At 44.4% G+C, this 23410-nt stretch overlaps 1 protein-coding gene across 1 annotated transcript in view; it reads left to right on the top strand.

Moving 5' to 3' along the window:
- TTC21B (tetratricopeptide repeat domain 21B) overlaps positions 1-23410 on the top strand; it is a 49824-nt gene continuing 26414 nt past the window's right edge. Inside the window, exons 1-12 of the mRNA XM_020789420.3 lie at positions 1-155; positions 6625-6754; positions 8139-8249; positions 9500-9666; positions 10338-10460; positions 14807-14964; positions 17120-17204; positions 17598-17696; positions 18631-18823; positions 20472-20569; positions 21730-21930; positions 22503-22632. Coding sequence (XP_020645079.3) covers positions 129-155; positions 6625-6754; positions 8139-8249; positions 9500-9666; positions 10338-10460; positions 14807-14964; positions 17120-17204; positions 17598-17696; positions 18631-18823; positions 20472-20569; positions 21730-21930; positions 22503-22632 — 1522 coding nt within the window. The 5' untranslated portion in view covers positions 1-128. The remainder of the gene's footprint in view (positions 156-6624; positions 6755-8138; positions 8250-9499; positions 9667-10337; positions 10461-14806; positions 14965-17119; positions 17205-17597; positions 17697-18630; positions 18824-20471; positions 20570-21729; positions 21931-22502; positions 22633-23410) is intronic.

Below are 23410 nucleotides of genomic sequence, written 5' to 3' on the forward strand. Positions count from 1 at the left end.
GCCTTCGACCTCCTTCGGCCCCTCCCGGACCCTGACGCTTCGGGGGGCGAGGCTGTGGCCTCCGTTGCACTGGCAACGCCGGGCCGCGGGCTGGGCTGGGCTAGGCTGGGCTTGGGGCGGTGGCGACCATGGCCATGGAGTCTTCCCTCCTGCAGGTTTGTTCCAGGGCGCGGCGGTGGCTCGTTCCCCTCCCCAACCCCCGACCCCCTTCTTTCCTCTGCTCGATGGGGCGCGGCGTGGCGGCTTCGCTCTCCACTCGGGAGGCGATGCAAGTCCCGCGCCCGCCCCCCCTCCCGCGTCTCGCCTCCCCTCCCTCTTTGGGAAGAGCCCCCGAGATCCCGGGAAACAAAGCGACGAGGAGCCGGGCGCGAGAGAGGCCCGCTGCCACTCCTTCCTTGCCAGGCTTTCTTTCTCTCTCCCCCCCCCCCCTTTCTTCCTTCCCAAGGTTTCCGAAGTGGAAATGGGGCTCGGTTTCCCCGCGGGAGCGAGAGGAGCAGCCGCCGCGAGCTGCCGGGGTGGTACCCCCCCCCGCGTGGAGCCCTTGTGGGGGGAGTCGGAGCCCCTCCTGATCCGAGGACGGGAGGGAGGGAAGGAGGGAAGGAGAGGTGGCTTTTCTCCTCAGGCGCTTCCTTCCCATGGGACGCTTCAAAGCCGAGACCAGCTGAGGAGTGGGGCATTTTCCGCTGGTGGAGCTGGGCTCCCCACGACTGGACGGAGGGGGGGGGGCTCCCGAGTTGAACGTCTGCACCCCTGCCTTGTGTTTGCGTGTCTCTTGAAACACCAGCCTTGGAAAATGCTGTCAAGAGGGCAGCACCATTCGAAGTCCTCCTCTGGAAGTGCCCTTCAGCGGCATATTGGGTATACTGTATATTGTTTTCCAGGACAGCTTAACATTTGCATCAGGTGCTAATGAATTTTCCTGTCCAGTGTTCAGCTGCAAAAGGGTGCTGTGTTCTAGGATGTACCACATTTATGGAAGATAATAGTGAGGCCTTTATTTGGCACCTTTGTTTGCCTCAGAACATTCTCAGAACCCTTGGTAAAACATTGAGATAGGACAGGTTTCCTCCACAGACAGATTGATGTAGTTTTGGAGAAATCTCTTCTGTTTTCTACTCTTACCTCTGAAGCTTTGACTCCCTCTTTCAAGGTTGCCCAGGGTGGTGAAAATTGGGTTGGAACTGAAATAAAGATAATTGGACCTGCCAGCATGCTAGAACAAAGAGTAGCTAAGTAAAATATGAGGAAGGAGTAAAGAGAGAGTTTGAAGGCAAATAGTGCTGTGGGGTTCAAAGCAAATATCAAAAGTCAGTCCAAAGACAGAGGTGGGTGGCACCTTTAATAGACAATTTAAAAAAGCACAAGTAGAAGCTAGCTTTTGACCCCTTGGATGTCTTCATCAGGGTGGACATGACAAAGTTGTAGATGGTGCTGGAAAAACATACACATTCCAAAGTGTTGTTTGTCCTGCACCATATACACAGAACTCTGGTACCCAGCTTAATGAAAACCTGTACAGGAATCAAAAGTTAGCCTCTCTGATTTTTTTTTAGTGGTCTAATAAAGGAATAGACTTCAACAGATGGGAAACCTTGACATCTAAGTGTTCAGCCTGGAGGCAGGCAGTGCATCACGGCCTCTCCCAATTTGAAGAGACCCTTGTCCAGCAGGCTGAGGCAAAGAGGAAGTCACAAAAGCAGCAAAACCAGGGAGTTGGACAGGGGACAGATTGTATTTGTCTTCAGTGTGGAAGAGATTGTCACTCTCGAATTGGCCTCCTCAGCCACACTAGACGCTGTTCCAAGTCCTCCATACAGAGCACATTACCATAGTCTTTCGAGACTGAAGGATGCCTAACTAATAAAGGTATTACCCACTCTTACTCTTACCATTGAGTTGTGTATGAGGACCACATGGTTTATTTTTCTTTTTTTAAAAAGTCAAGGTTTTGTTACCTGAAACAAAGAATATTATGTTTTCTTTGTGTACAGCAGCTTTGGGGGAACATGCGACTTCATACACAGTATAGCCGTGGTATAATTCCCATCATCCCCAAATATTGGCCATATTGGGCAGGCTGATGAGAATTGGAGTCTAGTGACATTTGGAGAGCTGCTGGTTCACCACCCTCGTGTAAAGGGACAGTGCATCAAAGCAAGACGGCCATAGGATTTTTGTGATATCAGTTAAACAGATTAGGTGTGGAATGCACCAGAGGGCCTGGAGGAAAATTTTCCACAAACACTGTGGAACTACTTTGAGCCACACCACTTGTTCCCATCCAGACTGAAAGAACAAGGCCACGTGGGGGGGAAGGTTTGCTCTGGGCGCCGGGTGGGGGGTAATTAGTCTGGTTCTCTTATTTTTACTTATTTATTTACTTTTCTTTTTTACTTCAATATTCTGATCAATTGTATTTAATTTACGCTTGTTTATTTTATGTTTATTATTTATATGCACTAGCTTATTGTATATGGTTAATATTTATGTGTTTTATTATTATTTTTTCCCTTTTTGTTTAATTGATTCACTTGTATTAAGTTAATTTTGCTTATTATTTTCTCCTGTCTCTTTCTATTTCCTGCCCTTTTCCCTCCCCTTTTTCCTCCTTCCCTCCCCCCTCCCTTTGATGGAATGGAAGGCCTGCCCTCCCAGCGAGGGGCCCCAAAATATTTCTGTGATCACGGGTAGAGGTAGATATGGCTTTGGCCCGGTCCCTACTCGTGTAAGAAGAACGACGGACAGATGTCTGAAGGCTGTCCGTTGTTCTGAGACTGGGACCAACCCTCAGTATCGAAGCAGCCAGTTCAGTCATCCTTCTACTCTTCGCCTGGTGTTGTTGAATGCCAGGTCTGTATCCAATAAGGCCCAGGTGATTTACGATCTTATCCTGGAGGAGGATGCAGACCTGGCATGCATAACCGAAACATGGATCGGCGGAGTGGGGGGTCCCCCCTTAGCACTCATCTGTCCGCCCGGTTATGCTGTCCAACACCAGGGTAGACTGGAAGGACGGGGGGGGAGTCGCCATTGTTCACAAATCCATCTTGGAGGTTACTAGGCACTCCTCGGTGGTAAAACCAGGTCTGGAGGCCCTCCACGTGTCGATTGGGGCTAGAGACGGTATTGGGATCTTGCTGGGCTACCGTGCTCCCCGCGACCCAGCCATTTCCCTACCGGAGCTGGTGGACTTTGTCTCTGCGGCACTACTGGTCTCCCCGAAGCTGTTGGTTTTGGGGGACTTCAATGTGCATGCGGAGGCAGAGACTTCCGGACCAGCTCTTGAGTTCTTGGAGACCATGGCCTTCTTGAACATGTCCCAACATGTCATCGGCCCCACCCACGTGGGCGGCCACACACTCGACCTGGTTTTTTCCTCCAGTTGGAGCGAGAGTGGTCCGATGGTGACTGACCTTGAGTCGGTCCCTCTGCCATGGTCGGATCATCACCTAATAAAATGTAACCTCAACATGGCCCTCCCCCCTCGCAGGGAGCAGGGACCTATTGTTATGGTCCGCCCTCGAAGGCTACTGGATCCGATTGGATTCCAGGATGCCATGAGAGGTGCTATGGCAGACCTGGCTGGCGCTCCTGTCGAGGCTCTGACGGACAGCTGGTTCGCCGCTGCGGTCAGGGCTGTAGACATGATCGCACCTAAACGCCCTCTCCAACGCAGAGCTTGCCCGGCGCCATGGTTTAACCAGGATCTCCGGGCGTTGAAGCGGATTAGGAGACGGCTAGAGCGCAAATGGAGAAAGGACCCGACGGATTACAATTGGATAGCTGTTAAGGTCGCCACTAACCTTTACCTGGCTAAGGTAAAGGCTGCCAGTCGAGCATACTTCGCTAACCGGATAAGCGAAGCGTCCAACCAGCAGGCGGAATTATTCCGTATAGTGCGCGACCTATCCGGAATTGGCCCGGGTGATGGGCCTCCCCCTAGTCTTACACCGGACCAATTTGCAGCATTTTTTAAATCTAAAGTGGAGGCCATCCGCCGGGACCTGTCTCCTTTTTTGAATACAGTGAGTCGAGCTGAGATGTCCAGCGCTCCGTCTTGCCCGGTAATTTTTGACACATTTCAGCCTGTCACGCCTGATACTGTCGCCAGGGTGCTTGATCGCTGTCGTGCCACCACCTCCTCCCTTGACCCCTGTCCGGCCTGGCTAATCAAAGCAGCCAGGCCTATAACAACGGAATGGGCCACTGCAATAATTAATGGGTCTTTCCTGGAGGGCCGATTTCCATCTGCCCTCAAGGAGACACTCATTAGGCCCATTAGGAAGAAACCAAGTTTGGCGGCGGACACAATTGGCAATTATAGGCCCGTCGCCAATGTTTCTTTCCTAAGTAAGGTGGTGGAGAGGGTGGTGGCCGACCAGCTTCAGGCGCACCTGGACGAAACAGATGCCCTGGATCCGTTTCAGTCGGGCTTCAGGCCGCGCCACGGCACAGAAACGGCATTGGTCGCCCTGTGTGATGACCTACTGAGAGAGGCCGACAGGGGCAACGTGTCCCTGCTGGTCCTCCTCGACATCTCAGTGGCCTTTGATACCATCGACCACGGTATCCTCCTGGGGAGGCTCTCCGAGTTGGGAATTGGGGGCCTAGCACTGGCCTGGCTCCGTTCCTTCTTGGAGGACCGTCCCCAGAGAGTTCAGCTTGGGGAGAGCGTCTCGGCCCCGTGGAATCTCAATTGCGGGGTTCCACAGGGGTCGATCATCTCCCCAATGTTGTTTAACATCTATATGAGGCCGCTGGGTGGGGTCATCAGGGGGTGTGGAGCTCGGTGTCATCAGTATGCTGATGATACTCAGCTCTACATCTCATTTCCACCTTCCGCAGGAGATGCCGTTCTGTCCCTCCAGTGCTGCCTGGGGACCGTACTGCAATGGATGCAGGAGAACGGGCTGAGGCTGAACCCGGACAAGACGGAGGTACTAAGGGTGGGCGCCCCCACAGTCGGGAGCTTGGGAAACTCCCTCTCTTTTGGGGGGGTGACCCTTCCTGCTAAGGATGGGGTCCGCAGCTTGGGGATCCATCTGGACCCGGCGCTCACTATGGAATCCCAGGTGGCGTCGGTGGTCCGAACCGCCTTCTACCATCTTAGGCGGGTAGCCCAGCTGCGGCCCTATCTCGATGTTGGGGCGCTCACCACTTTGGTGCATGCGCTCGTAATCTCAAGATTAGACTACTGTAATGCGCTCTACGTGGGGCTGCCTTTGAGGCTGTTGCGGAAACTTCAGGTGGTGCAGAATGCGGCGGCCAGACTCCTCAGCGGGGTGTAAAAATTCCAACACATCTCACCCACTCTGGCCGCATTGCATTGGCTGCCCATCAGATTCCGCATCGACTTCAAAGTGTTGACGCTTACGTACAAAGCCCTAAACGGTTTAGGGCCTCGATACTTGGCGGAACGCCTTCTACCACCAAGATCTACCCGTGTCACTCGCGCGAGCCAGGAGGTGAGGCTGAGGAGCCTAACGCCGAGGGAGGCCCGGAAGGAAAAGACAAGAAATCGGGCCTTCTCGGCGGTGGCTCCTCGCCTCTGGAACAACCTTCCCCCTGATATTCGCGCGGCCCCCTCGCTCGGTATTTTTAAAAAGCAATTAAAAACATTGATGTTTCGGCAGGCCTTCCCTCCTAGTTAATTCCTGATCCCCTTCTCTTTTCTTTCCTAATGTTTTAACCCAATGGTTGAAAGTTTTCTATTATGTAACTCTTTTGTTTTTATAGTGTTATCCCATGTTGTAAGCCGCCTAGAGTGGTCTATCGACTAGATAGGCGGGATATAAATAAAATAAATAAATAAATAAAATAAATAAGCGTGCAGGAATTTGTTCTGATTTTTTTTAAAAAAAAAATTAATTCCCCTTTTTAAAAAAGACAATAACATATGTAGGTCATTTAACATGTCAACAGCAACTGTTTTCTGGGTGGCTTGGTTCAGGGATTCCAGAAACACATGGGAGGCATTTGTGCCCTTGAGCCATGGGTTGTGAACGCACAAGGAAAGAGACAAATCATTTGAGGGGGAGGGCTGAGTACCAGTGGACGCTCATCTCTTAGGCAAGTGGGTTGGTACCTCCCCCCCCCCAGCCTCAAGCTAGCCCTGGCTGACCCACTTCTGCTCACAGATGGTTGTGGCCCTGCTCCTGGGTGCTTCCTCCTGAATTCCCTGCCTGGCACTCTGGGTATGAGAGTGTGAGAGGAAGAGGAAGCAGGAGAGAAGAGAGAGAAGCAGGAGCAGAGGGTATCCCTCCTAATTCAGAGCAAAGTGTGTACTCCCTACTTCTGTGTGAATTGCTTATCTCTATGGGTGAGCACTTTGTGTCTCGTCTGCAAAGTACAGGCACCAGTGTGTCCGTCACCCCTTGTTCTGGCTGCCATCAGCTACTCTGCCTCCCACCTCACTAGCACAGAGTGGACACCAGACACCATTGTGCTCTGAAGGTGACCCTAAAGCTTCACAAAGGAGGAGGACAAAGGTCTTTCTTTCTTTTTTCCAGGCAGGAGAGGAAATACCACTGGACCATCACCTTCCCAACCTCCTTTTCCTCCCCCCTCCTTTCCTAGTGTGCTCGTTTATTTATTGTGTTAACCTAAATAACCACTTCTTTTTAGGCTTTGATTAATTACTACTGCCAGGAAGGATACTATCGACATGTTCAAACCGTTGCTAATGAAGGCCTTAAGACGTTTGGCAGTGACCCGGTATTCGTTTTCTATCGTATTTATGGGATATTGATGGAAGGTAATCATTTAGTAAATGTCTCCTGAAAGTTGTTCTTCTCCAAAGGCAGGACTGCTGTTCAGATTGCTTTTGCGGAATTGATCTGATTTTTAGAGTTCAGTCTTAATGCACATTTATTTTGAAGTAACTTCCCTTCTTGTGACCAAATCTTGATCCCAGCAAAATGGTGATATGGTGGCTGTCTCCAATTATTGCATAGTCATTGCCCCATGTTAAATATTTCCCATGGTAGTATATAAAAAGGAAAAAGAATATTTTGTCCTAAAGTAAAACACCTGAACATGGTATTTTGTGGCAGGTAGTAGGTGTGTGTCATTCACTTTGTTTGAATGGGAACTTACAGAATTCTAGAATTCCCCAGCCAGAATTCTGGGCGTTCTAACCTAAAAACACACAGCTAGAGAAATGTTTATTTCACTCACTTGGACAAGGCTGAAGCTGCTTTCTAGGCCTTCTTTTCCTGCTGTACTGCTTCCAGGGAGGAAGCTGCTGCGGTGTTTCCTGGGGTGGTAGTCTCATTTGCCCTAATGGTCTATAGAGTGCACCACTTGAAGAACCAGCACCAGGAAGTATTGCAGCAGGAAATGAAGGCTTGGAAGAAAGCCTTGAAGGAGGCCTCAACCTTGTCCAGGTGACTGAAATGAAGGTTTCTGCAAGTATGTTTGTGGACAGGAATTCCCAGAATTCTGCGTGGGGCATTCTGGCATAATTCTGAGGGTTGGCATCCAAAACAGACCACACACAGCACAATCCCACCCCTATTATGTAGTTTCAGGTCGTGGGTGTGGGGACACCAACCCTACTGTCGCTTAGTCTATGGAATTCATTGTGGGAGGCTTGCTTTTAACCTGCTTTCTTCCTTTCCACTTCCATCTTCACAAGAATCCAGTGAAATAAGTCAGACCGAGATAGAGTAACTGATGCAGGCTATACTGTTGGGATTTGTGGCTCTGAGAGGACTAGAACTTGGATCTGCCAAGTCCCCACTGAAGGCCTAAATTCAGTTACTCAACTACAGTAGACTCATAGGATGAATACAGTTTATGTAGGTGTTGAGCTGTCATTCAGTAATGAAGTCAATAGACCTGGTTTGTACTGGCAGTTGGATTGAGGCACAGCACTCTGATCACTATACCACACTGGCTCTCCTCTTCTGTCAGGTTTATAGAAAATGAGGTATTATGCAACCTGAGAAGTTTATGGAGTTATTGACAAATGCTTGGGAATAACATTTGTTCGTGTAGATATCTATGTATAGTATCAGTATATGGAGTGAGAAACTGGTAAGAGTGATATTAAAAATACTTAAAAATTGAGTTGAGTACACTGCCTGAAGTGGATATGAGAAATAACACCACATACTGTCTTGAACTTGTTTCCCCAGGACACATTGAAGAAGCTCTTCTTGATCTCGAATCTATTAAAAACAGGCAAGAAATATCCCTTTGCACTCTAATGGCATTGATCTATGCCCATAAAAAGAAGCCAAATCCAGGTATAGTTCCTGTCATTTCTATGATTAATGAAGCTGCGCAGACCCTGAACAGCAACATAGTTGTGTGCAGTGAATTGTTATACTTCCTTGTTTCTGTTCCCCCTCTCCCCCAGATTAATATGAAAATCTTAGAAGGAACTGCAACAAAATGTTACCCCATGTCCTAAATGTCCTGCTTAGTTTGGTAATCTGAGGGTGGGTTAAAAGACTTTTTGTTGTACTTCGCCATGAGTGTGTGGATGCCTCCCTGCCCTATGTTTCTCTGGGACTTTGTAAGGACGTCATTTCTTTTGGCTCTGATTGTTATTTGAGGAAGTGGTTGTAACCTGTCTTGAGCTTTGTGGGTTGGGTGCACTCCAAAGGGGCTTTGGGGTGGGTGGGTGCAGTCTAAGCGCTATAAACATTGTAGTCATCTGCTGCAGGCAGACACAAGCCATGAACATTCGAGCAATTGTATTTAGTCATCCACAGTTTAGAATAAGTCTTGAACTGTAACTCCTCAAATTCTGTGACCAGTATGGTCAATATGGGCTGTGAGTTTCTGGGTCTTGCAGTGGAAAGAGGTCGTTTCTCCAAAATCTGATTACATTTGCTATTTGGTTGTGCTGCCTCTCCCCTTAGTGACAATTCGCTGCCCTTTCCTTGTTCTTTGTCAATTGTGTGGTCCTTTTAATGGGGCAGATTTGGTGTGTGGAATATCATGCTTTCTGGCTACTAACCAGAAATTCCACTTCTCCTTCTGGAATATTCATCTGCTTACCTTTAGACAATCTTGTTGGATGTGACACTGCCTTGCAGAAATCTTGATCCTTCTTCCCAAAAGCTCTGATCTATCCAAGGAGTTATAGGATCCTTTGGTCTATGACTAAAGATGCACATTTCACTGGTCCAGCTGATGGGATCCAAGCTGTAAGCAGTCAGGTTTGACATATAGGAAGGAGATTTTTGACTGTACACTAGGAAGAAATTCTTGGTGGCATGAGCTGTTGCACAGCTTGGATGGCTGTCTTTCAGGGCAGCTGTGACTGGGCATTTCCTGTTGTAGTGGTTACTGGGCCAGGTATCCCTTCCAGCTCTGTGATGATGTGATTTACTTTCCTTGCCTGCTAGCATTTTGGTTTTTTTCTTATGTAACATTTTGCAGCCAAACTGTAGTAAACTGACAGCGCTGTTCGGTGATGGCCCGTTTCTGGAAGCAAGCTGCACGATTTGTATCATCGTAACATAAAATGTCTGTGGGTCTGTTTCAGATCGAGAAGTAATCTTGGAGCTAGATGCCAAACTGAAAGAGCACCGTAAGACTGCAGGACAGGAGGCTTTGTATTTTGCTGGCTTATTCTTGTGGCACATTGGCCGCCATGAGAAAGCCCGTGAATATATTGACAGGATGATCAAGATCTCCAGTGGCAGTAAAGAGGTAACCCATTTCCCATAGTCATGCTTCATATTTGAAAGTCGGGTTGCTGTAAAGCGAGACTTGCTAGCCCTTAGCTATATGTTGAGTCATCCTACAGATCATAGCCGATTATGAGTGCTTCATTTAACACTCAAGAAATCTTTTGGCGGAATCAGTACTGTTGAAAACTGGCCTGATGGTTTTCTCTTTAGTTAGCTGCGAAGCATGTCTGGTTCATTAAGTGAAATGAGTCACTGGCCAGTAGCGTTCTTGGAGGCAACTCAACGATCTAATGGCTCTGGATCACAGATGTTTCCTATGCTTTCTTTTTATGCTTAGATAGAAATGTCTCAATGGTACGTTCCATGGTCATATCTAGCAATCGCTTTGCCTTAGTGCAAAGTGCCTCCATTCATGCAGTCTAATTTGGGACAGCTGTTTTTTCACTCATTTCTGTCCCTCCCACCTACAAGAAGCCTCTGGGCCTTACTTACATCCTATTCCATTCAGAGAAAGAGATTTATGTAAGTTTTGGAAAAATGCTGACTGTATTTTTTAACAAATCTAGAATGTTTCTATACATGAATGAGCCCCACTGAGTTTTATGAGATTTGCTCTCAAGAGTGCTTCTATGGGTTTGTAACCAAAGGCATTTGAATGAAATTATTTCATCATTATTGCTGTTCTTACAGGGAGTGATTTTGAAAGGATGGCTTGATGTCACCAGTGGGAAAGAAGCAAGTATTAAGAAAGCTATAAAATATTTTGATGAAGGGTTGCAGAGTGGATATGATGTCTTTGGCTTGATGGGTAAGGTAAGGCTACACTGAAATTAGCTTTTAATCCTATCCCTTTACACAGCAAACACCTAGATATGGAATTTTCAAGTCCTATGAGATTACTCACCTCCAGCATGAGAGTGAGACAAGAAATCTCCCATCAAGTTTTTTTTCCAATTTTCACAAAAAAAGCCTTTGGAACAGTTTATGTAAAACTGATGTATTTCTCTTTAAGAGAAAGAGATAGATAGATAGATAGATAGATAGATAGATAGATAGATAGATAGATAGATAGATAGATAGATAGATAGATAGATAGATAGATAGATAGATAGGTAGGTAGGTAGGTAGGTAGGTAGGTAGGTAGGTAGGTATATATATATATATATATATATATATATATAGAGAGAGAGAGAGAGAGAGAGAGAGAGAGAGAGAGAGAGAGAGAGAGAGAGAGAGAGTGTACAGAAGGACTAGGTGAATATTTTCAAACATTCATGGAGCCCATCTGATGCTCCACATTTCAAAAGTACAGTGGGGTCTCGACTTACGAACGACCCTACTTGCAAACAATTCAACTTACGAACCCGCCCTATAGGGGACATAAGGACTCGACATACAAACTTCCCTCGAGTTACGGACAGGAAAAAAAGTGCGCCCTCCCTCCCGTTAGAGGCTTCTGGAGGGGGAAAAAGGGTCAGAAACTTAATAATAAATAAAAGAAAGTCACTTACCAGGCCTTGGTAGCCCCCAAACAGCAGGAAAAAGAGCAGGAAACAGCTAAAAGCCCACACCAGAAGGGAGCCTGGCAGCCATTTTGTGCTTTTCCCCGCTCCTGCACCCTTCTCTCCCCGCCTATCAGCTGATCGGCTGGCTCTGAAGAGGCTTGGGGAGGCTTGCTCAGCACCTAAAAAGCCTGCCTGTGTGTCTTTGTGCTGAAAAAATCAGCACAACATGCTTTAAAACATGATTTAAAATTGGCTTCGTTGAAAAAAAAAAGATTTCTAAAGTGCTTTGCAAACTGTTCCCTGCCTCCCCCCTCCTTTCCTGAACCTAAGGGGAAAAAAGAAAAATATCCCCCCTCTAGTGGCACCAGGCGGAATAGCAGCTTCCCATTAGTTTCTAGGGATGGAAAAGAGCAGATACAGATTAAATGGTTTTCAATGCATTCCTATGGGAAATCCAGATTCGACCTAAGAACTTTTCGACCTAAGAACCACCTTCCAATATGGATTAAGTTCATAAGTCGAGACCCCACTGTACAGGAGACCACACAGCAGCTATTGCAGTTTTACAATTTGCGTGGGTTAAATCTTTTACTCAGATTATTCAATTTGTGTAGAATTTGCAAGTCAAGAGCACCAGAACACATAATTCAGTGTCACAAGGTGAAGGGGGGGGGATGTACCTCCTTATTCTTTCCTGTGAAGAAAAGACTAGCATCTCTGTCATTGATGCAAGTTAATCCACTAGAGATCCCTGTACACAAAGTCTGAGGAGCTTGATGTGAGTCTTATGATAAATGGATGGAGTTAAGTTATGAGGAGCACTTGACAATGTTTTGGATGTCTGCCCTTAAAATCCCCCAGTGGCCATGCTGGCTCGAAAAGGCAATGAGCTGTAACCCAAAAAAGTAACTTTGCCAAGCTTGGGTCCTGAGCATAGAATTTACTGTTGATTAAATAATACACGAATGTGGGTCTAAACAGTTTTCACGTAATTCCAGAATGTATCCCAGCCTTTTTCAGTAGTCTAGTTTTGATGATGAGTATAGATGCAGAATGTAGGCTGCCTTTCATGTGGAGATCTGCCTTAGATTAATTTTCAACCAAGATCCCATGAATTTGTCCTTCTTTTTGCCAACCCCATATCGGTTCTTTTTAGTTCTTTTTGCATGTCTGCTTTGTTATGAACACTGAGGGTGGCAAGCAGCATTTTAGGTGTATATTTGGGTCCTTTAACCAAATGTATCCCAACAATGAACTGTGCAGGTATCACCACGTGGTCTTCAATGATGATGAAATATTGAATCACAGTGTGGTGTGCCATGATCTCCTTACCAAGCGTGGTGGGAAAAGGAGACATTTTGAAAGATCTGGGGTCAGATAAACCCTTAGTTACTATAGTGAAAGGCATTATTTATTTCACATTTTGAAAATACATTCACTTTGATAGGGTTTTTTTGCAGTGATTTTGTTTTACTGAAGAAAGAGAGTTGTGAATTCATTGCTGCTCATCTTTAGTATTATCATAATTATAAACTATTTTGTGTCTCACCCTTCTTCATTAGAGTCAATGATGGGTATTCGTTTACCTTAAAAACACACACAGTTAAAATACAGGTTACAGATATTTTAAATGACACATCCAAAACCACAGATTACAAACCTCTAGAATTAAAAATATCTAAAATTTAGGTCACAGCATCTCCTAAAATGATAGCAAAAGCAGTTGTTGTTTAGTCATTTAGTCATGACCCCATGGACCAGAGCACGCCAGGCCCTCCTGTCTTCCACTGCCTCCCGGAGTTGGGTTAAATTCATGTTGGTCACTTCGATGACACTGTCCAACCATCCCATCCTCTGTCGTCCCCTTCTCCTCTTGCCTTCACACTTTCCCAACATCAGCATCTTTTCCAGGGAGTCTTCTCTTCTCGTGAGATGGCCAAAGTATTGGAGCCTCAGCTTCAGGATCTGTTCTTCCAGTGAGCACTCAGGCTTGATTTCCTTTAGAGCGGATAGGTTTGTTATCCTTGCAGTCCAGGGGACTCTCAAGAGCCTCCTCCAGCACCACAATTCAAAAGCATCAATTCTTTGGTGGTCAGCTTTATTTATGGTCCAGCTCTCATTTCCATACATCACTACTGGAAAAACCATAGCTTTGACTATGCGGACCTTTGTCAGCAAGGTGATGTCTCTGCTTTTTAAGATGCAGTCTAGATTTGTCATCGCTTTCCTCCCAAGAAGCAGGTATATTTTAATTTCGGGGCTGCTGTCCCCATCTGCAGTGATCATGGAGCCCAAGAAAGTGAAATCTGTCACTTCCTCCATATCTTCCCCTTCTATTTGCCAGGAGGTGATGGGACCAGTGGCCATGATCTTAGTTTTTTTGATGTTGAGCTTCAGACCGTTTTTGGCACTCTCCTCTTTCACCTTCATTACAAGGTTCCTGAATTCCTCCTCACTTTCTGCCATCAGAGTGGTATCATCTGCATATCTGAGGTTGTTGATATTTCTTCCGGCAATCTTAATTCCGGCTTGGGATTCCTCCAGTCCAGCCTAGCTGGGGGAACAATATACAGCCTTGTCGTACTCCTTTCCCCATTTTGAACCAATCAGTTGTTCCATAGCCAGTTCTAACTGTTGCTTCCTGTCCCACGTATATGTTTCTTAGGAGATAGATAAGGTGGTCAGGCACTCTCATTTCTTTAAGGACTTGCCATAGTTTGTTGTGGTCCACACAATCAAAGGCTTTTGCGTAGTCAATGAAGCAGAAGTAGATGTTTTTCTGGACCTCTCTGGCTTTCTCCATAATCCAGCGCATGTTAGCAATTTGGTCTCAAGTGCCTCTGCCTCTTCGGAATCCAGCTTGTACTTCTGGGAGTTCTCGGTCCACATACTGCTGAAGCCTACCTTGCAAAAGCAGTACGGGGAAGCAAAAAACAAAGACCACTCTTGCTTATTTGCTGAAAACCTGTAGAAAGAGATATGTTTCTAACTGGTATTTTGAAGACTAATTTGTGGAGGATGGTTAGATTTCTGACAGGAGTTCTATAACTGAGGGCCCATCATTGAGAAAGCTTTGCAACTGACGGCAGTCATGTGGGCCATAGTACGAGATAAGCAGAGTTTCCTCAGATGGTGTTAAATCCCAAGAGGTCTGGTAATCAGTCAGGTAGTGTGTCATGTACCTGGGTCCAGAGCCACTTAGAAAATTGTCTTAACAGCTTGGATTCAGTTTGGTGGCTTACGGACAGACAGTGCTGAGGTTTCAGAATGTAACATCCTTGGTCCTAGCTGCATCATCACAATGTCCTCTGCACCATCATCAAGGGAAAACCCATGTAGGATGCATCACAGTAGTTTGATCAAGAAGTTATTAGCAGATGGCAGATCAATCTTAGCTGGCCATAAGCACTCTCTGTCGCTGAGGCCCCCTGTCCTAGCATCTAGGAATACTCTTTTGAGCAGGAACAGCAGAGCACTTGGCTTTAACTTACTTCTTCAGATTACAAAATCTATTTCTATATGTTTTAGCCCTGGAATCATGCTGTGAACATAGAAAGAGCTGTATTCTATAGGAAATATTTCCTTTCCACTTGAAAATGTGCCTGTTCTCCCAAAAAGGAAGGTGATAAAGTGATTACGTCCATCTTTCATCAGGCGCAGTATTTTGAAGTGCGACAGAATTACTCAGGAGCCTTGGAAACTGTGAACCAAATCATAGCCAATTCCCCACATTTCCTACCTGCTTTTATAAAGAAAATGAAGCTACAGCTGGCTTTGCAAGACTGGGAACAGGCAATTGAGACGGCACACAGGTGGTGTATAATTTCTCTTGTTTAGATTAATTAAAATTCCTCTAACATCTGCGTTGCAAAGGTTTTGAGACTGGTTTGTAAAAGGCAGGATGGTACCATCTTGATTTTGCTAGTCAGCAGCTATGGTGCTTATGGAATTTCCTTCCAGGTACATTGTCATAATTAAGTGCCTGTCCTTTTTGGTAAAACAAAGATCAAACCAACAAATGATTGTTTTACTTAATCCACTGTCCCTTTGAATTTGAAGAGACAAGCCGAGGCCAAGAGGCAGTCCTGAAACCAGCAAAATCAGGTTGCTGGACAGGGGACAGATTGTATTTTTGTCAGTGCGGAAGGGATGGTCGCTCTCGAATTGGCCTTCTCAGCCACACTAGACGCTGTTCCAAGGCCTCTATTCAGAGCACGTTACCAAAGTCTCTTGAGACTGAAGGATGCCTACAATGTCCCTTTTGGGGGGGGGGGGGACAAACAGAGCTGCTCATTTTTCCACTTTCACATCATGATTTTTCTAATTATTAAACAGGCAAGATTGACAGATTCCAACTTAACATAGTATTTCAGTGGCCCATGGCTATTTTGCAAAGTTTTGGGACTAGGTTCCCAGTAACAGATGATATGGAAAGTTTGAGTAGATCAGATATGGTGGGTGACCAGACATGGGAATTGGTGATGAACAGGCTTTTTTTTTAATGGCATCTCTTTGATGATGAACAGCTTGCTGACAGTAGGAAAAAATAGTTTTCTATGACAATTTCTCTTTGGCCTTGAAATAAAGATTTCTCAATGAATGGGAATTCAGGCATTTTGAACCATCCTTGGAAATTAGGCCATCTTCTGTCTTGTTGCTCCCCGTTTATGCAGCCTGACAAGCAGGCTCACTGGCCCAAAACATGTTCTGTTGTAGCAATAGGCATGCTTCCGGATGGGGCTTTTATTCTGCAGCCACCTTACTTTATTCTTGGAATTTTATGATGTGTCCATGCATCAGTGGCTTCTGTTTGTAACCTTCTTAGGTTTTATCTTTCCCCAGAAAATATCTTAAAGAGGGAAGTATGTAGTCCTCTAACATTAGCTTACAATTAGAAGTGCTGAGGTCCCGAGGGAAGTATCGTACTTCTGCCTGTGATATTATTGTGTTTTTTTTGGGGGGGGTTAGCAATTAAAAATAATTATAATCCTAATTATTATACAGTGGTACCCCGCTTGACAATTACCTCTTTATACGACGAAATCGCTTCATGACGATGTTTTTGCGACCGCTATTGCAATTGCAAAACGATGTTTCAAAGGGCTTTGTTCGCTTGACGATGACTGGTCCCCTGCTTTGGGAACTGATTTTTCGCTTAACGATGATCAGAAAACAGCTGATAGTCGGGTTTCAAAATGGCCACCTGCTGTGCAAAATGGCTCCCCGTTGAGTTTAGGAGGGCTTTTTCGCTTTACAGGCACCGGAAAATGGCCGTCCTATGGAGGATCTTCGTTGGACGATGAGGTATTTCACCCATTAGAATGCATTAACCGTTTTTAATGCATTCTAATGGTTTTTTACTTTCGCTTGACGACGATTTCGTTGTACAGCGATTTTGCTGGAACGGATTATCGTCGTCAAGTGAGGCACCGTTGTAGATAATAATTCATTATTATTATCTATAATAATAATGCTGGGATGTGGTGGCGCTGCGGGTTAAACCACAGAAGCCTCTGTGTGTTGCAAGGTCAGAAGACCAAGCATTTGTAAGATCGAATCCACGTGACAGAGTGAGCTCCCGTCGTTTGTCCCAGCTGCTGCCAACCTAGCAGTCCAAAAGCATGCAAATGCAAGAAGATAGGTACCACCACGTTGGGAAGGTAACGGCGTTCCATGTCTAGTCGCGCTGGCCACATGACCACGGAAACTGTCTATGGACAAACACTGGCTCTACGGCTTGGAGATAGGGATGAGCACTGCCCCCTAGAGTCAGACACGACTGAACTAAGTATCCTTTACTATAATCCTAAATCTAAATCTTAAAAAAGTAATGTCCAAGCTTTGATTTGAAACGTGGTCATCTCTAACATAAAACGGCAGTGATCATGAAGACACAGCTCCTGTTAAGTTGAGCCACACTTTGTCCTGCAGCGCAAGATGTTTTAATGGGAAATTCTTCTGTACCAGGTTGCTGCAGAAAGATGCTCTGAACCTGGAAGCCATAAAAATTGAGGCTGTTTACCACTTGTGCCGGGAAGGAAAGATACCTGAGGTGAGGCTTTGATATATGATTTTTTTTTGTTGAGAGTTGAATTATTGTAGATAATTACTAAATGGCTATTTTGTAGGGTGCTATGAATAAATGAGAAGTATGGATTTTCACTTCCACACTTTTCCATTACATTTCTTCCCTGTAAAATAATGTTTCTTATCTGCTAATGCAGAAAATGATCACTAGCAGAACCATTGTTTACACACCTATTCAGAACGCATCTTGAAATAAACTGCACATTATTCAAAGAAGACTAAGTTATGCTTTAGCATTGCATGCAAACTGTCCATTGTACATTCATGTACAGTCATTTATTGTGTGGGGGTTTCGAAATCAACAGACTCTCCCCTGCCCAATCTGATATTAAGGTTAATGTTTTGCTTTTCCCCCTAGGCTTCATCAAAGTTGGCAGATCTGATTAGCGCATTGAATCAGTTGGAACCCCAGAACCCTCAGCTTTTCTGTAAAACAGCACTGGTTTTTAGCAGAACAGTGAGTAGACTTCTTTTTCTGTTTTTAAATTGTATGCAAGTACCGTGGCCTACATGTCCTTCAGGTTCAAGCCAGTAAGCACTCCATGTCGGTTGTGATATTTTGTTCCTAGCATGGAAGGCCTCTGTCTGTCACAGGCACTTTGAACTGCGCCTTATAGGCATAACTGTGCCTTCATCTAGGAGTTCAAGTATCATTTTACTGGGCCTTTAGGCATTATTAACTAGGTGCTACATGGCTCTCATAGCAAAACTGGGAACAGTTCAGTTTTTGAATTACCGTTTCTGGTCTTCTCTAGCTCTTGTGGCTACTTTTTTCTTTCTGAAGTTTAAGTAGTAGCCTCCAGTCTTTTAGCATAGGGCGGATTAAGTTTCGACATAGTAAAAAAATGGGCATATCATAAATTTATTTTCCCTTTTTAAAATGGTCCCTCTGTGATGATGGCTGCCTGATTGTGACAAGTGGGTAACTTGATTCATTGGCCCCAAGCAAAGCATTGAGCTGTGTGGTGGCATATAAACGAAGGTTGTGCTATAGGCAAAAGGGACGGATGATGCATTTGCCCTGAGCAGGGAGATGTCAGGGCCAGAGAAAGGGAAAAGTGGTGAAATGGCTGCAAGCAGGAGAGTTGCAGGCAATGGCCTTTGCTCTAAATACAGCGGCTGCAGAGCCTGGCCAGCAGATCTGGAAAACTGCTTTTGTCCCCCCACTCTGTGCTTTCAGTCATATTTAGGGATACAAGGAAGATTCACGCAGATGGTTATGTAAGTTGTAGATCATGCAGCAGAGCTGTTTCAAGGCTCAACAGTTAAACAGATCGGTTGGTTGTTTAAGAATGGATGACTGCCCCCTAATAAAACTTCTTTTTAAGAATTGTGAAACTGTTAATTTTAAATCTGAAAGCATCCCTGTTGGAAACTGTTTTTAACTCTAGTGCGGCCGCAACCCACTCATCCTGCAGCAGACTCAGGCTTTAGTAGAGAAAGCTTTCCATTTAGCCTCCCAGAGTGCTGACATTGCCACGGAACTAGGCTACCAGATGATTTTGCAAGGGAAAATAACGGAAGCTATGAAGTGGTACAAGGCTGCCATGGCTCTCGATGAAACAAGTGTTCCTGCGCTGACCGGTATGGCTTGAAACACATATAATGGTTTCGTGAGGATTTAAAACTTAATTTGGTTTTTTCCCGAGTATTCTTTTATAATACAGTGGGGTCTCGACTTACGAACGACCTTACTTGCGAACAATTCAACTTACGAACCCGCCCTATAGGGGAAATAAGGACTCGACATGCAAACTTCCCTCGAGTTACGGACAGGAAAAAAAGTGCCCCCTCCCTCCCCTTAGAGGCTTCTGGAGGTGAAAAAAGGGTCAGAAACTTAAAAATAAATAAAAGAAAGTCACTTACCAGGCCTTGGTAGCCCCCAAACAGCAGGAAAAAGAGCAGGAAACAGCTAAAAGCCGACACCCAGAAGGGAGTCTGGCAGCCATTTTGTGCTTTTCCCCACTCCTGCACCCTTCTCTCCCCGCCTATCAGCTGATCGGCTGGCTCTGAAGAGGCTTGGGGAGGCTTGCTCAGCACCTAAAAAGCCTGCCTGTGTGTCTTTGTGCCAAAAAAATCAGCACAACATGTTTTAAAACATGATTTAAAATTGGCTTCGTTGAAAAAAAGATTTCTAAAGTGCTTTGCAAACTGTTCCCTGCCTTCCTCCTCGTTTCCTGAACTTAAGGGAAAAAAACAAAAAATATCCCCCTCTAGTAGCAGAAGGCGGAATAGCAGCTTTCCATTAGTTTCTATGGACGGAAAAGAGCAGATACAAATTAAATGGTTTTCAATGCATTCCTATGGGAAATGCAGATTCGACCTAAGAACTTTTCAACCTAAGAACCACCTTCCAATACGGATTACGTTCGTAAGTCGAGACCCCACTGTACAGTGGTGCCCCGCATAGCGACATTAATCCGTTCCGGATTAATCGTCGCTATCCGGAAACATCGCAATGCGGTCGAAAACTCACCGTTATGCGAAGATCCTCCATAGCGCCGCCATTTTCGCCGCCTTGGTAAGCGAGGAAATTGCGCAAAAATGGTTGTGGCGGCCATTTTGGGCACCCGGCAGCCATTTTGGAACCGCCAATCAGCTGTTCCGCAAACATCGCAATGTGAAGATCGGTAAGCGAAACGCTTACCGATCACCGCAATGCGATGTTTAGGCTATTAAAACATCGCAATGTGATTGCATTAGTGATCCCAAAAAATAGATTGCTATGCGGATTCGTTGTTAAACGGTGCGCTCGTTATGTGAGGCACCACTCTACATATAATCTTCAGACTGACTTTTTTTTTTAAAAAAGCATATTCCTTCTCCCAGCCCTTGTGTTTAATTCCCCCCTTATCACTACTGTGCTCCTAGAGTGCATTTTTGTGCAGTCTCAACCTAAATTCAAAAGCTTTCTTCAAAGGGATCAGTCCAGACCTCTGACCCATGTTCTGAAATGAATAATTTTAGTTACGTTTTTCCTTCTGCAACATGCTGTAAGGGGGCAGGGAGGATGGGGGGGAAGAATGTGACAGAGAGAGAGAGAAAATTGTGGGAGGGGGAGCACTAGCATGTGTTCCCTAACAGGCTTTCACTACTGGTTGTGTACCTTGAGAGTGGAATGGTTTCTCACTCTTGCAGTAGCATTTGAAGGCAGAATTAACAACAACAAAATTATACTAAACCAAAGATTCTAGGTTGAGAGACACTGAAAGGAGATGACTTTGCATTACAGGTATTATCCGAAGCCAGCTGATGGAAGGGAAGTTAGATGATGTAGAGCAGCAGTTGGAGTTCCTGAATGAAATCCAGCAGTCTATCGGGAAATCAGCAGTAAGAGAGTGGTCCTTTCCAGAAGTCTTCTGATTCCAATCTGATTGACACTGCAGTTCTGATAATTACTGTCTTTGAATATTTATGTGGAGTGAAAGTTCTTAACTGAGGTCTCCCATTTTCCTTGTTTGCAGCGTTTGGGCTTGGGGCTCCCAAAGCAAGAAATAATTATATTCAGAACTCGGCAGGGCTGATCCTACCATGAGGCGGAATGGGGTAGTTGCCTCCCAGAGTGAATACTGGAGGTGGCAACCAAGTTTTGAAAGAGAGTGTGGTATGCAGTGCAGCTAGTCTGCAGTCTTCAAGGGTGGTGGTGGGAGACGTTGTTCCATCGCCCATGCTGAAGTTGACTTTGATTGTCAGTCCTGTCAGTTTCTCAGCATGGAACACGAAAAGGTTGACATTTTATTCTCTCCTTCAGGCAGCAAAATGTCTTGGGCAGGTGGAATATGAAATGAAGTGACTGCATTACAGGAATTATCTGGAGCCATCTAGTGGAAGGAAGTGTATGGGTAGTGTTTTGAATGAAGATCTTAACATACTTCAATGAAGGTCATTGAAAATGGAGTCCAATAAAACAGAAATGATAGCAGCTCAGTTTTTAAAAGTTATCACATTTATCAGACATACAAGGCAAGAAATACAATATCTCAAATGTGTATAGAAATGGAATTTCTGTGGTCAATCTTTATAAACTAAGTTTATAAATAAATTTGTTCTAAGTCCAGTTTGGAGAGCAGGCACATCTGAAGCTCTGCTGGCTTATTGAGGCCAAGGTAAGAGATGAGACAGCAGCTTTATTTATCCCCACTATCACCATTACTTCCCCTTCCATTGATTTCAGTGGGAAATAATTTTAAGCATCACCTCCAGAGCTGAGGTTGGTTTGAACCCCTTTCTGGGGTGTTTTGAAATGAGAAAGCTTAGGATGTTGCAGATCCATGGCCTTCACTAACATACTGCTGGAACACTGTGCTTCTGGTGTCATTTTTAAGAGCACTGCAGAACAGATACCAGGGAATGTGCTACGGAACAGAGTTTCTGAATTAGTGACCTGGTCTCTTGAGGAAAATTCCTAGTTAAAGTGGTTCCAGTAAAAATAGGTCTGCAAGTCCAGTAAGTTTACAGCTATGCTGCATAATATTCTGTTTCTTTTATAGGAGCTATCTTACCTGCGTGCAGTGTTGGCTATGAAGAAACATAAAAAACAGGAAGACGTTATTACTTTACTGAATGATGTCCTTGATACTCATTTTTCATCTTTGCAACGTTTACCACTTGGTGTAGAATATTTTGAGAAATTAAACCCTGACTTTTTAATAGAAATTATTAAGGAGTATCTTAATTTTTGCCCTGCACAGGTAAGACGTTCAGCTTCTTGGCCTTCTGAAATCAAGATGGATTATTATTAGTTGGTTTATAACTATTTGTGCTCACATAGTGTTCATATTGAAGAGAGAATAGTTTTGAAAAGAATCACCAAGATTCTAAGCATTACCAGGTATAAGGACTGAACAATGATTTATACTGGACTAGCCTCCAAAGTATTAGGATTTTTAAAATACTGTTGGTAAATAAGTCTAATTTTTAAAAAAGACCGTTTATTAGTAAGAAAATTACCATAATACAAGTTAGATATACTGTATGCCATTAAAAAGGTGTAATGGAAATGCATAATTTATTGACATAGGAGCTACAAACATGTTCTTGGTTCTTGTATGACAAATGTATGCTAACATGTATTTGGGGGTAAAAAATAAAAGGTGAGCAAAAGATGATGGAAGGGATTTATGACAGAATATGCAAACCTAACATATGTCCTTGCTCATCTTGTTCTGAATTTTAAAAGGCAAAAACCCAATCTATATACTTTCAAGGATAAAGGTATCTGTTAAATTGATTTCTCAGTAGAGTTTGTTGGTTTGTTTTCTAGCCTGCAGGTCCAGGCCAGCCTGTGTCTCCACTTCTCAAGCCGTGTGCGTCTGTCCTGGAAACTGTGGTAAAAACAGTTCCTGGTCTCCTGCAAGCTGCCTATTTAGTTGCAAAGGTTAAATATTTGGCAGGTAACACCTGATTTTGAACCTGTGTAAATAACAAAGTTGCTTTGAAAAGACGTTTTGTTCCATGAAATCTGATCCTTCAAACCCCATTTAAGACAGGAGTAGGGAATGAAGCCCTCTCAAAGGAAGTAGATATAAAGAGTGATGAATGGTTAGTACTCATAGAAGGAGGTGATGGACAACTAAGACTAAGAACAAGAGAAGAAATGAACCAGATATAACATGTCAGTGGTTTCCATATAGACAGTTATCAGAAAGAATGAAAATGGATCACAAATTAATAGGAGTGGTTAAAGAATCTACAGAACTAGACAATATGGGGAAAAGAAAATCACCAAATTGCAAAGTTGTATAAATTATTATTGGAAAGAAATATGGAACAGGAAGTAGGTAAGGAGAATATGATAAAATGGATGCAGGAATTAGGTAGAAGAATTCAAACAGAGGATTGATTTAGAACATGGAATGATAATAAAAACTATTAATAAGTACAGATCTGAAAGAAAATTATATGAAATAAGTACAGATCTGAAAGAAAATTATATGAAAATTTTCATATAATTTTCTTTCAGATCTGTACTTATTAATGGTATATTAATGGTATATGACACCAGAGAAATTGGCAAAGGTGAAGAAAAATAAGAAAGATAAATGTTGGAGATGTGAAACTACAAAAGGAACACTATATCATAAGTGGTGGGGATGCAAATCTATTAGGAAATTTTGGAAAGAAATAGAAAAAATAATTAGCATAGATTTAAAAATAACAATGGGAATGAAA

Source organism: Pogona vitticeps, chromosome 1 (assembly GCF_051106095.1).
Source record: "Pogona vitticeps strain Pit_001003342236 chromosome 1, PviZW2.1, whole genome shotgun sequence".
NCBI lineage: Eukaryota > Metazoa > Chordata > Lepidosauria > Squamata > Agamidae > Pogona > Pogona vitticeps.